The 14,756-nt window shown below is 49.9% G+C and overlaps 4 protein-coding genes across 4 annotated transcripts, besides 1 other annotated feature; 2 read left to right on the plus strand and 2 right to left on the minus strand.

Moving 5' to 3' along the window:
• Positions 1–3,225, minus strand: ANIA_03944 (DNA-directed DNA polymerase phi; the record flags this gene model as incomplete). The annotated part of the gene is made up of 5 exons (XM_656456.2): positions 2,815–3,225; positions 2,186–2,750; positions 1,333–2,138; positions 975–1,283; positions 1–918 (listed from the first exon to the last, which is right to left on the minus strand). The coding sequence occupies exons 1-5, from the start codon at positions 3,181–3,183 to the stop codon at positions 1–3; spliced, it is 2,967 nt and encodes a 988-aa protein (XP_661548.1). The 5' UTR covers positions 3,184–3,225.
• Positions 1–14,756: part of a sequence feature (contig 1.64 1..203363(-1)) that runs on past both edges of the window.
• On the plus strand, positions 6,319–7,369 carry ANIA_03943 (putative pyroglutamyl peptidase type I; the record flags this gene model as incomplete). Its single annotated transcript, XM_656455.2, has 3 exons — positions 6,319–6,516; positions 6,590–7,311; positions 7,351–7,369. The coding sequence occupies exons 1-3, from the start codon at positions 6,406–6,408 to the stop codon at positions 7,367–7,369; spliced, it is 852 nt and encodes a 283-aa protein (XP_661547.1). The 5' UTR covers positions 6,319–6,405.
• Positions 7,780–8,883, plus strand: ANIA_03942 (MOSC domain-containing protein; the record flags this gene model as incomplete). Its single annotated transcript, XM_656454.1, has 1 exon — positions 7,780–8,883. One exon carries the CDS (start codon positions 7,780–7,782, stop codon positions 8,881–8,883), a length of 1,104 nt encoding a protein of 367 aa, XP_661546.1.
• Positions 14,438–14,714, minus strand: ANIA_11420 (uncharacterized protein; the record flags this gene model as incomplete). Its single annotated transcript, XM_050611366.1, has 2 exons — positions 14,438–14,557; positions 14,655–14,714. 2 exons carry the CDS (start codon positions 14,712–14,714, stop codon positions 14,438–14,440), a joined length of 180 nt encoding a protein of 59 aa, XP_050467401.1.

Below are 14,756 nucleotides of genomic sequence, written 5' to 3' on the forward strand. Positions count from 1 at the left end.
CTAGTTCTTCATCGCTTTCCCTGCCGACACACACCAGTTATTCCAATCAGTGAAAAATGTCGGCTGCACATGGCACTTTGAGCTCAGAAGCTGGGCCTTCCTCGTATCGCCATAGATATCCACTACCCCCTTGACAGCCTCTTTGTCGTGCGCTGTCAAGACCTTGACAACTAGCAAGCTTGCCTGGCTACAACCAGAAGCATGTGCCGGTGGGCCACTATGCATTGCCTCCGCATGGATAGCTCTCAACAGTTCCCAGACAGCCTCAACATCTTCAGATCGCAGAGTCGGGAGTGAAGCACCTTTGCAGAGTTTCGTATATTCGCGCAGCACTGAGTTCGCCTTGTTGCTGATTTGCTTGACTGACGAACGTCTTGTGAGCCGGAGCAGAGGCAGGATGAGATCAAGTGCCAGGAGCGACGAATGGCATGTCTTATTCTTGACGTAGATTTCGAGGAGGTCGAGAACGCGGTTCTTGAAGTTGACCATTGTCTCTTTGGCGTCCTTCTTGTCGTTCTTTTTGCTCAGGGCGTCGCGGCGGGCTCTGAAGACTTTGACCAGCTGGTTGTCGATTTCTTCCATTTCGTCATCGTTCATGTCGGCGTCGGATTCTGATTCTTCTTCATTCAGGTCTTGGTCGGCGCGGTGGGTGCCGAGGGCTGAGGCGAGTTTGGCCTCGAAGGCGGCAATCTCGGCCGCGTCTTCGCCGTCGTCGTCGTCGTCTTCTTGGGCTTCTTGGTCTGAAGGGAGGGAGGCGTCGTCGTCCTTGTCGTTGTCTTCAGGCTCTACAACTTCAACGTCGCTGTCCATTTCGTCGACGTCCATCATGTCTTCGTCTTCGTCTTCCTCAGCGTCTTCGTCGTCTTGCTGGTCGAACATCTCTTGTTGGCCTGCCAGACTTTCTTTGGCTTCCAGAACCTTAGCGAGTCGGTTAGTCTCGAAACTGGAAAGGGCAGAAATAACGGGATGCATACCGAGGTCAAAGACTCCAGCCCAGTTGCAGTGACATTCGGAGCGAACGCGGTAAAGACCTGCTCACTCATACGACGGAAAAGCTGAGACTGCTTCGAGGCAAAACTCAAAAGAATTTCAACGAGGGCATCCGAGGCTTCAGAGGTCTCTTCTTCCTTATTGGACTTCTTGTCTGCGAAAAATTTGTTATAGCAAAAGTCTAGTTCATCCAGCATTGACGCAGCATCTGCGTCGCCATTGTAAACCTGCAGTATTGTCATAGAGTAAAGGAGCTTGAATGCCTCCACGCCAGCTGCGGTTTCCTTCTTCTCCTGAATACCGTCAGTACAAACTTTTCATTTTGTGCAGAATGGTAATTACCATGCTTGATAGCCTCTTCAGCGCTTTGAAAGCCCCCTTCACTGAATCTTTTAGGGCGCCGTCCATACCAATAATGAACTTGCCAAACTCCTCCGACTTTGCCGCGTCGCGAATCTTACGCACAATCGCGTACGGTAGTGTAGCCGCATGTTTCTGAGCCGCGATAATGCTGTTCAGAGAGGAATTAATCCTGCTCCGGAACAGTTCCTGGCTTTGCTGCGTGAACAGTGGCTGAGCACTACCTTTACCACCTTCGCTTGTGAAGTATGCAAAGCGAGCAAATATGAAGAGGATCCTCTCAAGCGCAGCTTCCGAGGCCTCATCCGCTGCATCGCTAGCAGACACACGAGCCCGAACCATCGATAACAGCAAGCTCGCCAGGACCTGGCGGTTCGACGCAGCGGCTTTGCTGTCTGTTGTTCCAGGGGAGGCGACCAGTTGCTCGAAAAGAGGCAAAATCGTGTTCAGGGCATCCAAGTTAGCTTCGGACACAATTTTCTCTACCGTCTTCGTCTTGGTTATTTGGTCAAAATTCACTGCGCCGGCGGAACCCATGAGGCCTTTGACCGACGCCGCGGCAAAAGCTGGCTCCTTGGCTACGCGGGCCTGGATGGCCTTTGCAGCCTTTACAGCCATGCGATGGAGATAGCGGTCCTCAACAGCCAGTTGGTTTGTAAGACACCGGATCAGATTTTTAGTGAACACGAGAGAAGCCAGTTGCAGACTATGCTCGTTGATCACTTTGATGAAAAGGGAGAAGCCCCAGTATTTCCTTTCTTCCGATGAGGCGGCTGCAAATAGCCCATCTAAAATATGTTAGACGCAAGATGATTACCTTGCTGGGGATACTCACTATCGACAATTTCTGTCCAGAAATCAACAAAGTTCAGACGAGACTTTGAATTTTTCGTGCCATTCAGGCTCGCCAAGGCAGCATCCCAAGCAAAGTGAAGCTTCGAGTTCCAGAAACCAGACGCTTTTGCGCCCTTATCTCCTTCACCATCTGTCTCAGTAGAAGATTCCTTCATGACTTTTGCTAGCTGGTTCCTCTCCTTCGAGTCTAGCGGGTCATCGTGTTTCCACATTTTGCTCACGAAGCTAATGTCGCTAAACATATCTTTAGCAGCAAGCCAGATCGCAACACCCTCTGGTGTTCGTGCCAGGTCATTGGAGCACAGTCTCTCAATGGCGACCTCCACGAGTTTGCCGTCAGCCTTCTGAGAGGCGAGATCGTGGATACAGCGATATACAATCCAGCCGCACTCTTCCCGAATCCAAGGTTTCTTTTTAGCCAGGTCGAAAACCAAGTCTAGGACCTTAGTCCACTCACGCAGCAGAGTCTTAGGGTTAAATAGTATACCAGACTTGATGATGGCCTCTGCACCAAAAAGCCGACCGAAATGGTGATCTCTTGCTTCCTGTATCGAATTAACATACGACTCTCACGCTTCTCAATCATGAAAAGAATCGGAGAATACTCACCTGTCCCGATTCGCCTCCTGAGGCATCTGAAACCCCTTTCCAGACCCCTAGCACTCCCTGTACATCCAACGAACTCGAACGACCAACAGCAAAGACCTGAGTGAGCATCTCAGTCAAGGCAATAGAGAACCCAATGCGCGCCGCTTTGCGACTGCTACAGAGCCCGCGAAACAACCTCTGCAGTGCCTTCTGGATATCCTCATCACCGGGACTCTTGTCCGGTGTGAACTGAGAGACAAGCTCTTGCGCTGCCTTTAGTCTGACCTCGTCGTTTTCACTGGCGAGGTCTTCATAGATCTCCATTAATTTGGTGTTTACATTGACGGGCTCACGGCGCCGCTTTTTGGAGCCGGCGAGATGCGGCGCCATTGCTGGAGATTGCGCAAAAAGAATTTTGGTATTTGGCGCAATTCTCTTTCTAGATTGCTAGATTGTTAAATGCGCTTCAATATATTAGAAGGAAGATAAGAGTGTAGTCGTGAGCTCTAGAGGATGTTGGGCTGGAACTTGTGCTGTCTGCGAAAATTTACGGAGATTGGACGAAAATGGGTTAGCGTTATCAAAGTATGTATCATAGTCATCACGTGCTTAGAGGCCAGACAACAGGCAAAGATACTCGTCATCATAAACACCCCAAGCCAGTTGCTTCTCCAGGATATCATTCATTTTTGACTCTAATGCTACAACCCATAAAGTGGGAAAACAGCTCTGCAGAGATCAAGTTACCCTTTCAGGGCTCCTGAGGAATACTCCAGCATGATCGCACTCGACGACCCTGCAGCACTTCAAAACACTCGTTCCCAAACTGTCCACCATTACTTCAGGTTCTTGTCTTTTAAAAAGAAAGCGACTCAAATTGCCGTTGCATGTGCTTCATACTGGTGACGCAAGGTCAAATATGTCGGTGCTAGGCCAGGCGAGCACAACTGGGCCACGCCCCGCCCACAACTCCTAAGAGCTCCCCACGGTAGCTGGAACAGGTGTGAAAAGAAGAAACGACGATTTGGCAGTATACCGAGCATGACAATACTCGAAATTTCCATCAGACCGTAGCTCGGTACCCACAACAGCCGAGATGGTCAAGACCTGGTAACACCGACAATTCACCGACGAGAAAGGTGTCGGCACCCGCCAATGCAGTCGGCGTGGATAACCCGGTTGTCGAACCCACAACGCTGATTCCTAGTGTCGGTACCGGCGATCCAGCGTTAGCCTTTGGAGTTTTTAGCAGCAGCAGCGCAGACACTTCCATACAAACTGCAAGTCGCAGTCGTATTCGCCCTCTCGGCACTCTACAGCAGCATGACTGGAAAGTCTTCTTGATTGACGAAATATCTACTCGAGCTGCTTGTAGCCGTCACTGCTCTTCTTCCGACAAGAACGCTGGCCGATGCCCTTATACAGACCTATTGGGATTATAAGTGGGCGCTTTATTTCATTGTAATTCGGCATCAGAGAGGCGACATACAATATTTATGAGCATCTACAGCGACGGCGGATCACTCTCCTGTTGTAGTGAGCATTATAATCTTTGTTCTGCGCTTTACTGCCGACATTGCGAGGCGCTACCGGCCAAGGAGTGCAAGGTCACGGTTGGTTTTCTTCGCTCGCGTGGAACGCCTATACCGATGGATAGGCAACTATCCGTCTTGCGAGGGCGTGCAATGTCTCCTCTCTCGGAATTTACCTGCATGGTACAAACGAGGTCCTCCAATGTTGGATGAGCGTAGGATAAGCAGTATGAAAGGCTCATAGCTGAGGATTTACCTCTTCGGTCCGCTTGCGGGCCATGCCATCAAATCAGAGAGAGCATGAGCGGCGCATCCGGCACGAATTCGTCTGACTGGATCTGTGAGCGGCGGTTACATCGTTCCCTTCCTTGTCGCTTTTCTAACTTCGCAGTCACCGCTAACTACCTAGCGTACTCTACCACTGGTGATTCTGAAATGATCCTAAACTAGCTCCTCAACTTTATACCACTGCTCTTGTGACCGACGATGAGCTCTTTGAAGTTTGAACCGAGGGTTCCCAGTAGGCCAGATAGACGGCCCTGTGTGTTAATATTTGGCATCAAAACAGAATGGAGACGTACTGACTCTAGACGAGGACCTCGCTCTCTACCTCAATCACATAAGGGCGAAAAGCTCAATATCAAGCTCAGGTGCAAGCATAGTTGGTTCACTCCCAACTTATATTTGCATCAACTCTCCAGTCAATGACGATGACGTACAGAACATACAAGTCATTGTCCTAAAACCCCTGTCTGTCATTCGGTCCTAAAAATTGGAAATTGCGCAGCTCTGTGCCCCTATGTTTCTGCATTCTGGCACTATATGTGTGGCATTACATGGCCGCTCTTTCCATCCAATCTACGAAAGCTATTGCATGCACAGCGGTAGGCAGCAGCACTCCAAAATTACAGGCAATCAATCCCACGATCAAACAGCTCCTACCTTTCCGGTGTCATGCTTCTCGAAAGCTTTCACATGTGCTTCCTTACACATCAACCCATTCATTTTCCGCCATGATACGGACGACTTAACCGGAACCTCGCCGAACCGATATCACTTCGTACTTTACGCTTTCCTTGCCCATCTGCTTTACACATAACTGCAATCCTTGGCCCTTTGTGCCGCCAATGACAAGCCATCTATTAACTAATTAAATTCCTCACTGCCGCCACGTTAATCATTAAGGCGCTTCTTGTAGAGAGGAAGAGAAGGAAGAGAGGTTGAAGCTGAAGACCCTGAATCGTACTAAACATGGCCCAAATCGTTACATGTGCTGGGATTCTCGAGCAGGGGCCCTGAAGAGGTGTCTTCTACGCTGGAGTGTTTGAGAGAGACCTGGATAACATGATCACTATGGCGGTAACGTCAGCAGCGCATAAACCCCAGCAATCCTTTATCTACCCAACGTTATATTGCACCCTCAACCACTGCGACCACCTGCAGCAACCGGCAACTGCGACTCAAGCTTGGAAATGTCAATCTAATTTAGCGGGGAACGAGATCGTTGAGATAGGTACTTTGAGATTCCTTCTTTGGCGTCCCAAATTGTACGAGTTCACCTTTATATTCTTAATGAATAGGAACTGAATACAAAATATATATATGCCCAGTATTTTTCAACTCTGATTCTACCACTGTACAGTTAAGGCATTAAGATATCAGCAAACCACAAGTACTACCCAGCAGAAACTCCACAGCTCTATTATATCTGTACCTACTATCAGTCTGATCTTGCAGGGACTGCTTGAAGATACAATTAGTTAGGATATTCATTGATGAGTAATGGCTGAGTGGGTCAGTCTGAGCGTCGGAAGGTTTAGCCAATAGATAGCTGTACATCTCCAACTGACGCGTGCGGTGATTGGTCAGGTTCGCTCAGATCGCGTGATCCGTGCCAAGAGGCCCAATGCGGAGGCGGGGAGCTCCAAAGCCGGTCATCCAACTATCATAACGAACGTCACTCTTTCTCTAGACGATTCCCCTCATACTCTCTCTAAATCCATACGAGCAGTCCTTCTGCCGTACAGTCCCTGTTGTCTCCGTAGTCAGGATCGTCAATTTTTCCCCGTTCTAACCAACAATGGGCGATTCTGGCTCAGGCGTGCATTTATCCAGCATACCGCTGGCGCCGGACTTACCCTTATCGTCCGCAGACCCTGAGGAGATCTCTGTGCTTGTGACAGGCTTTGGCGTGAGTCAATGCTCTTTTTTCTGAGTGATTGGCAGCATCATTGAGGCGAAATGGGCTGGCTGACCCTCCTTAGCCGTTCAAATCCAATGTGGTCAATGCGTCATATCTAATAGCGTCAGCTCTTCCACCATCCATATCCTTGCCAACAGATACACCTGGAGGGACAACTGCTATCCGGCGCATCGCGATACATGTGCACCCTTCTCCCATCTCTGTCGCATACTCGGCAGTGCGGACAACTATCCCATATATAATGGAAGAGTACGTGAAAACGCACGGGCGCCATCCGGACATCGTGATCCACATGGGTATTGCTGCGACTAGGAGCTACTATTCGATAGAAACAAAAGCTCATCGCGACGCATACAATATGCCGGATAATCTCGGCCGCGCGGGATATGAGGACGGCGAGAAGCTCTGGAAGGAGAAGACTCTCCCTCACGTCTTGACGGCTGGGCGCAGCGATCCCGCGAGAGAGCCAGTAGTGAAATTGGACTTGACGCCGTCGCGCACGAACCTGAACCCTCATCCGCCGGACAGTGAGTTTTTGAAGACATGGCAGGCGTTTGCTCCGGCGGGTGCGGATATCCGTATCTCTGGGGACGCGGGGCGGTATCTATGCGAGTTCATTTTCTATACGAGTTTGTCGTTGGCGCTGCGAGAAGGTCGGGACAGGAACGTTGCATTCTTCCATGTGCCTTCTTCCTGCCGTGATGTGGACGTAGCGACTGGGAAAGAAGTGGCGATTGCGTTGATTAAGGCTTTGGTTAGTCGTTGGGTTGATGCGAAGGTATAGTATGTTGATTTAGGAAGTTACCTGCTTGGTTCTTATAGCGAGCATGATTGGGCCTGATATGGTGTTTCACTGCTGCGTCGTGATTCTGCCACTATCGCATCGACGGGGCGCATATATTCTACCTCCAATTACTTATTCCGCATTTAAATGGTATTGATGCACTATTTTCTGTAACATCGCCTTGTTTTTGAGCCGGATTTCTAACTTGGAAAGTCGAACATCATCTACTTCATAATAGCAGAAGAGGAATAGCGTAGTATTCTTTCTCCAATCATAGCGTATCAGTGACCACACTAACCGAGAACGGCTTAGACCCCCCAATGACCATCGGCATATTTCCGCCAAATATTTGGAGTCCTCCCCGCACGTATAAGGGAACTGTATCGCTTTCACTGCGACACTGAATCCCGTCAGCCTTCAAGTCACTGAAACCAGCACATGGGCTTCCAAGTGCCACCGACACCGATATGACACCTACTCTCATCGCAGCTCTGCTGCTCGTCCTAGCGATCCTCATCACGCGCTTTCTTAAACCAAACTCCCTCCGCTCAGTGGCCAAATTCAAATCCTCGCAAAAACCTAGTGAAATTATCTCCCTCCGAGTGTACCCGATAAAATCATGTCGCGGGTTCGAAATAAAAGTAGCAAAGCAATGCATGACCGGCCTTGACCTCGATCGTCGCTGGATGCTCGTTGATGAAAAAACCCACGTCTTTCTTACGATCCGCCAGATCCCCGAAATGACGCTCATTAACACAGGGCTGAGTGAGAATGGGGAGTCACTCGTTCTCTCGGTCAAGCCTGCCTCATCTGAGAAGAGCGAGACAATTTCCATCCCTGCCCATCCCTCCCAGACCTGGCTCGCAGAACACACAACCCTCGCAACGGACATCAAGATCTGGGACACGACTACGGACGGATATGTCTACGGGGAATCTGTCGGCATTAATCAGCTATTTTCAAAGTTTCTTAACCGCCCCGTCGTCCTTGTGTACAAGGGTCCCACGCCGCGGGTTCTGAAGGGTAACGGGGACCCGAGGCTGCTAGGCCGGGTGCAGAATACGAATTTCCCCGATGTTCTGCCCGTGCTCGTTGCGTCGCAGGCGTCGATTGATGAACTGAATGAGCGGCTAAAGGCGCAGGGCCACGAGGAGATCACGATTGAGCGGTTCAGACCGAATATCATTATCCGTGGGCATAAGGGAGATGCGTGGGTTGAGGACTCGTGGAAGACGGTGCGGATCGGGAACAGTCGTACTGCTCATGCTGGTCCTGGGGTTGAGAAGAGTGCGGCTGGTGCTGGACTGGAAGAGGAGGACGGCCTGACATATGACATTGTGGCAAGGTGCGGTAGATGTCAGGTCCCGAATGTTGATCCCGAGACGGCGCAGAAACATAAGACGCAGCCGTGGGATACGATGATGAGTTACAGGAGGGTTGACGAGGGGTTGAAGTATAAGCCTTGCTTTGGGATGTTGGGTGTACCTCGGTCGGAGGGGGAGATTAGAGTTGGCATGAAGTTTGAGGTGTTGGAGGAGACGAGCGAGCATTTTTATATTAAAGGTTTCTAAGGTTATATTCTGGGGTTATTTTCTGAAGGGTGTGATTGCAGCTGTCTACGTTCCTATATATGAACAAGAATTGCATGGATTATATACTTTTACTATGCAAAGGTTACGAACTGGTCGTGCAGCTGGAAGATGTACACGCTTGGCTAGATGACTCATGTTAACAGGACTCCTCTAAGCGCTCCTGTGCCATCGAATTTGATATTGCTACGCCAAGTAATGCTAGCCTTGTGGTCCTGGTTTCGTGAGGCTGTCTCGACCCAAGCCTCAACCGACTAAACCTCCATATATACCACACCTGTTCTCGCATATACCTGACAGAGTTCCGGCTCTCAGGGGCTTAAAGCACGAGCATTCGCAACTAATAGCTTCCGCGTTAACTTCGATTGAGCGCTTGATAATTGCCAGGCTGTCGGCTATGCATATTGGTAATCAACCTGGAATGTGGTTTAGCCATGCGCACTTGAGGGTTTCCATGACTACGTTCATGGGCCGGGTGAGCCAAATCGTGCCTAGTACTTCACAGAATTTGTGGGGCTAGTTGCTGGCTATGAGGAGATTGGAAGGCACATGCTTGACCCAAGCTGACCCCGAGACGCCCCAAGGTCTTTGCATTAGAAAATGCTGTTAGTATACGGTTGAGAAAGCGCATTCGCAGCCTCGGCCGTGGGATTATGCGGCCTAACTTGCTCGATGGTGCTATGTGAGCGCAAGCTGCTTTGATATTGTGTCTGTACATCCTGCGTATACTGTGTAAGCACAGTTGACACCTGCTGATGCTACATACATCCGTGACCTGAGTAGCTGACAATGAAGTTAAGACGTATAAAGGCTGAAAGTCAGTGGTGATAACTAGTCACGAAACGAGAGTGGGCTGCCCATCTGCGAAACGAGCTTTCAGCTCAGTACGCTCGTCTTGCCAGCCCGGTCGGCCACAATCGTCAATTTGGTGTCCAAAATGGAGGAATCACCTGCGAAGTAAACCGTGTTGAATTGGTTGATCTTGTCCTTATCGACATAGCTTGAGTTGTGACTGGAATTCAAAAACGCCTCATGTGATTATACGACGGAGCTGTGACCCATGGCTGCTTTGCCGCAACCTCGCAGTTAGAAACGCTCTGCGCAGCAGGTAGTCTGACATTCGATGAGTTGAGCGAGCAATGCGGTGTCTAGAAAACTTGGAAGCTGGCCATGAACCAATCCAAATGATTCGAACATTCCTGGCGCTTTCTAGCACGGCGTCGCTCTGGGTACGCTTAGTATCCCAGGCAAAATCATTAAGTAATCGGAGGAATGTTGATCGGGCGGATCAAGATTTGGCTGCATCTGCCGTGCAAAAGCAGGCTATATCGGGCCCTAGCATAGCTATTCCCGTAAACCCCACAGGCGTGCCTACCTTTCTTCAAAGCTGATTGATGGCTAGGAGTCCGTTCCTTAGCAAGGATTGTGGAGATATGAGCAAGGGTCGCATGCTTGAATGGGTCCTTCCCGTAGCTTATGCAGAATAAGCCACTCCTGGTACAAGCGATTTCGATATTGGCTCCTTTCAAGGGGTACGAAGGGGTTGAAGTTTCCAAGTCAGAACAATCTAGCACTTGTCAGTCGGGAAGAATCAAGGCAAAGTAGGATATGCCAGCAGCGGTATTCCTGTCGGGAACCTGCCTTCCTAGATATAGTGCTGCCGGACATTCTGGAACTATAGCAGGTGGAGTTTGCATAGGATGGTAAAATAATCTTCTCTATCAGCTGAGCTGGCATAAGAAACATCGAAGCGGAAAGGATAAGCAAGGTATTTAGTCGAAACCAGAAAGCTTATAGCGTATGAAACAAAGCAACTCTAAACCAGGTACGTTCACCTGAACAGGCTTGTCCTTGCACCCTATGCTTAGCACCTGTCAATAAGAAGTAGTGAATTCTTCATGCACAAGGCGAAGTCTATTGTAAGACAGTGCCTTAGTGTGACAAAGGATAATCGCGAATCAGAAAAGCTACCAAGTGGCATTGATGCAGGTTGTGGAACAGACAGAGCTCGCCACTTGCTTTTCTCTTGTTCATTAAGTCTCAACTTGAGTTTCATTGCGAGAAATTTCAGAGCTGAAGAGTTGGATTTGCTTAGATGCCCTTCTCACATCTGAAGAAATAATGACTATATCGTGGACAGAGAGGGGGCGCGAAGATAGCTAAATCTGCCGCACATGGCATCAAGCGTTCGGACAGAAACTGTCAACGGTACAGATTGAGAAGAGACAAGTGAAGCCCCTTTCGCAGCCGGAGGGGCTTCAGCCGGAATCGAATTGCTATAGGCTGTGAGCGTTCGAGAGCGAACGGTCACAATCTCATGAAAAGGCCATAGTAACGGTCTTTAGCCCAAGAGAATGAAGCCTTCAGTGTAGACATGAGCTCCGAACGCGGAGTACCCCGCTGTCTATTACTTCGATTGTCTGCTCAAGCCCTATCGAGGCGGTAATGACGATCAATTCATGACTAGTCTAGCTTTGGAAGGTTTGTAGGAGAGGCGAAACCCTGGACTTCAATATTTCGGGTGCGACGGGTCCTGGGTCCATTCGACTATTATTTGCGGTGATAAAAAATGCGCATTGGCACATGTGCAAGGCGAGATCTGGACGAGAACACAATAGTTCTGCAGATCTCTTCGGTTCAGAGCATCGAAAGCGACGACGGGGCAGGAAGACAATCACGATACGTCAGTGCGCTTATAGATCGGTAGCTAGACTGGGCCCAATGTTCACTATCGATCTGTCGCTTCCCTTTGTTGCTATTCTTTGTCCCTATCAAGTGGAAGGGAGTATAGCCAATAATTCACTCCTACTCAGGGGCAAAATGGTCTGGGGAAGGCACGTGCAGTCCATTACCGCAAAACGGGAACTGATGGTGATTATGCCTCAGGCCGAAAGTAACTTTAGATAATGCGATCCATGGATCGCGACTGGCGATGTTTACGATCGATCTGCTAACTCGAAACCATCAGCAAAGTTCATGTCATTGTACAATAATAATGACGAGATTAAGGTCGCATGCTAAATCTGACTGCATGAAAGAGACGCTAGAGTCGACCACATGGTCTGATAAGCCGGAGATTCATAGCTGCTCATAGCTGCGACCCCGCACACAGTGGGTGTGTTTTGAAGCCTGGCTGTCCAAGGTTTATGATACTGCGCAACATGAACGTAACAATAATATTGGTCAACCGTGACAGACATGGGCCAGAAACATGTTTTGCGCTCGCCAGACGGCAGGTCTGACGTCAGATTACCCACGGCTTTGTTGAGAATGCTCTGCGTAAAGTGGTCCGGGCGCGGAGTCTTCATTAACCACCGTCTCATGCAAGAGCTCAACGCTGATTATATGCGAAGAGTATGAAATCCTCTCCATAGCCACCTTTCTTTTAAAGCCTTGAAGGCCCTTTGTGGACTGCATGTAACAAAGGCCTCAAGCGTGTGCAAGACGAACGGGCGGATCAGCCCAGCCTATGTCCTCGGACGAATGCCCAGAGCAGTCAGCTGTGGGGAGGATGCGCCTCATGTCGACCGGCGTCTCAAGGATGAGGGGCTCTGCGACAACGATAGATCCTCGGATAAGATAAAATTAGACTTTAATCAAGATATGAGGGGCTATTGATGCAATCGTGGATGTCAATTCAGTGCGAAGGCGTGATTCGTGAGTCCCACGAGTTGTGGCGGAGCATCTCGACAAACTGAAAGCTCGATAGTCCGATTGTTGATTGAGCTAACCCCGATGAAGAGCTTCCGAGTCAGATCATGATCATGAGCGCGAGTTCGAAAAGCTAGAGCAAAGATGACAAACGAAAGTCATCGAGCAGTTTCGTAGATAGCTTAGTAGCAGGTGTATCTAATGGGTTGAGACTCCATCCAACCATCAGAACGACCCAGACATAAGGGACGGCAAAAGTCTAAGACCCATCGCGTCAAGGCCGGTTTTGAGGGGTATGACGCTTTTCAGCTGAGGTGCTTCCCCAGGCCTAGCTCTGCCGTCGGTGACGCCGAGGCTACTCTATCGACCCCAACTCCGGCAAGCGATTGTACTCGGGGCGGAAGCATCACCAAAGGAACAGTTATAGAGATAATCGGCCAACAAATGAAGGGATGGTAATGTTATCCCTATGCAGGGACTCGAGGAGACGATAACGATTCGCCCAAGGCCAGTATGCATTAACCTGGACGAGCGAGTCGTGCGCAGTGCAGGATTCCAGGCAGGAAGATCACTCGGCGCGCCGAAGCGGAACAGTCGAGGCTCAATGAAATCATCAAATGCTACTTTGCAAGGCAGCTTTTCCCGATCGGAATGACATAACATGTTATTCCTGCTGGAAGCTGGAAAAAGTCTGGGGATTTAGGGAAGGGATCTTCCACCATTATTGTTCGCGATATAACCCAAGCTTCTACCAATGATAACCGGCATATCGACCCATGTATGCAGGACCATGGAGTCCACGGAGTCTGGCGTGAAAAACCGAGTTTCATGCGCGGCTGGACGCTGTTCGGCCGTTCCTGAAAGCTCTTTTTCCGAGCTGGTGGAGCTGGTGGAGCATTTATGAGATTCGATCTCCAATTTAGACTGGCCGTGATGTATAAAAACGGAAAAATAAAGAAAAAAAAAACAAAATTCAAAGACACGGCACGGTCGGCCAGAGGATTCCAGCAAAAGGCGAGGGTTCCGAAGTCGACGCCCTGGGGAGAACGGTCAGTCTCTATGTACCTAGGGAGGGAGGAGTGCATATGCCAGGAGTCTAGGAATTACCTAAAGTTAGAACCCTTGAAGCAACGAAGCTTCATTCAAGCGAGACAAAGAGAGGAGTTTGTTTCTGGAAGGTGGCTTCAAGTCGCACAGTGAGCCTGTCAAAAGCGAGTCGGACTGAGGATCCCACTGAGTGGGAGTCACTCAGCTAGCAGCGCTCAGGTACCGTCGCAGAGGCTAATCCTTCTGGATCGTGCTCAGCCAGCCCCAGCCCCAAGAGTGGTCACTGGTCAGCCTCTCCAGATGCAGCCCTGTGCTGATACGCTGGCGGAACTAGCGCTGAGCTGGCGGTAAGGGAGTCCCGGCAACGAGTGTCGATGAAGCAAATCAATCCTCGTAGGGAATTCCGAAGCAAACTTGGGCCTGCGTCTGCGAGATTCCACCCCCAGTACCCGTGACATCAGCCTGACATGTATTCTCTGCTGCGTATCGTACCTGTCCGTACCTACATACTGTGCGTACGACCGACCACCTATCGGTCGTAAAGAGTTAGAGAAGGCGACAATAAAGCCAAAGATAGTCTTCAGCAAGGTCCAAATATAATTAATTGCGAAAAAGGACAGAGCTCCTTGAATAGAGGTCGAAATGGTGACTCTGTAAGCGCCGTACGCCGTACAGTACCGTCGCTTAAGCTACTTGGTGAGCATAGATCGGCTCCCCACTTTGCGTTGCTGCAACAACATCCCTTCAACGCATCACTTTTTGAACGCCGTTTTCCTCTCCTCTCTTCTCCTCTTGAATCCTCACATCCCTCCCTCTCTCCCTTCTCCTCCTCTTCCTTTTAAGCCCGCACCCGTCCGCGGCACCAGTCTTGCCCCTCGTCCTCGCCTGAACCGTTCCGCTTCTCGGTGTGTATTCCCCATTGCATTAGCGTACCATTGTACAGACTGTGGCCCTTCCCCTGGCGATATTGCATTGTTCGGGCGTTTTATTAATGACTCCATGCTTCGCATAGCTCGTCCCCCGCTTCCTACCTCGTCTCCGTCCTCTCACCTTACCTGATCCTGCCAGTCATGCCGCTGTAGCTTGGTTCCGTCACCAGGAAGTCTCCGGTACATGCTGGTCCACAGCGAGTGCGGAGCCGTTTTGAAGGGTTTTCT

This window comes from Aspergillus nidulans, chromosome II, assembly GCF_000011425.1.
Source record: "Aspergillus nidulans FGSC A4 chromosome II".
Taxonomy (NCBI): Eukaryota; Fungi; Ascomycota; class Eurotiomycetes; order Eurotiales; family Aspergillaceae; genus Aspergillus; species Aspergillus nidulans.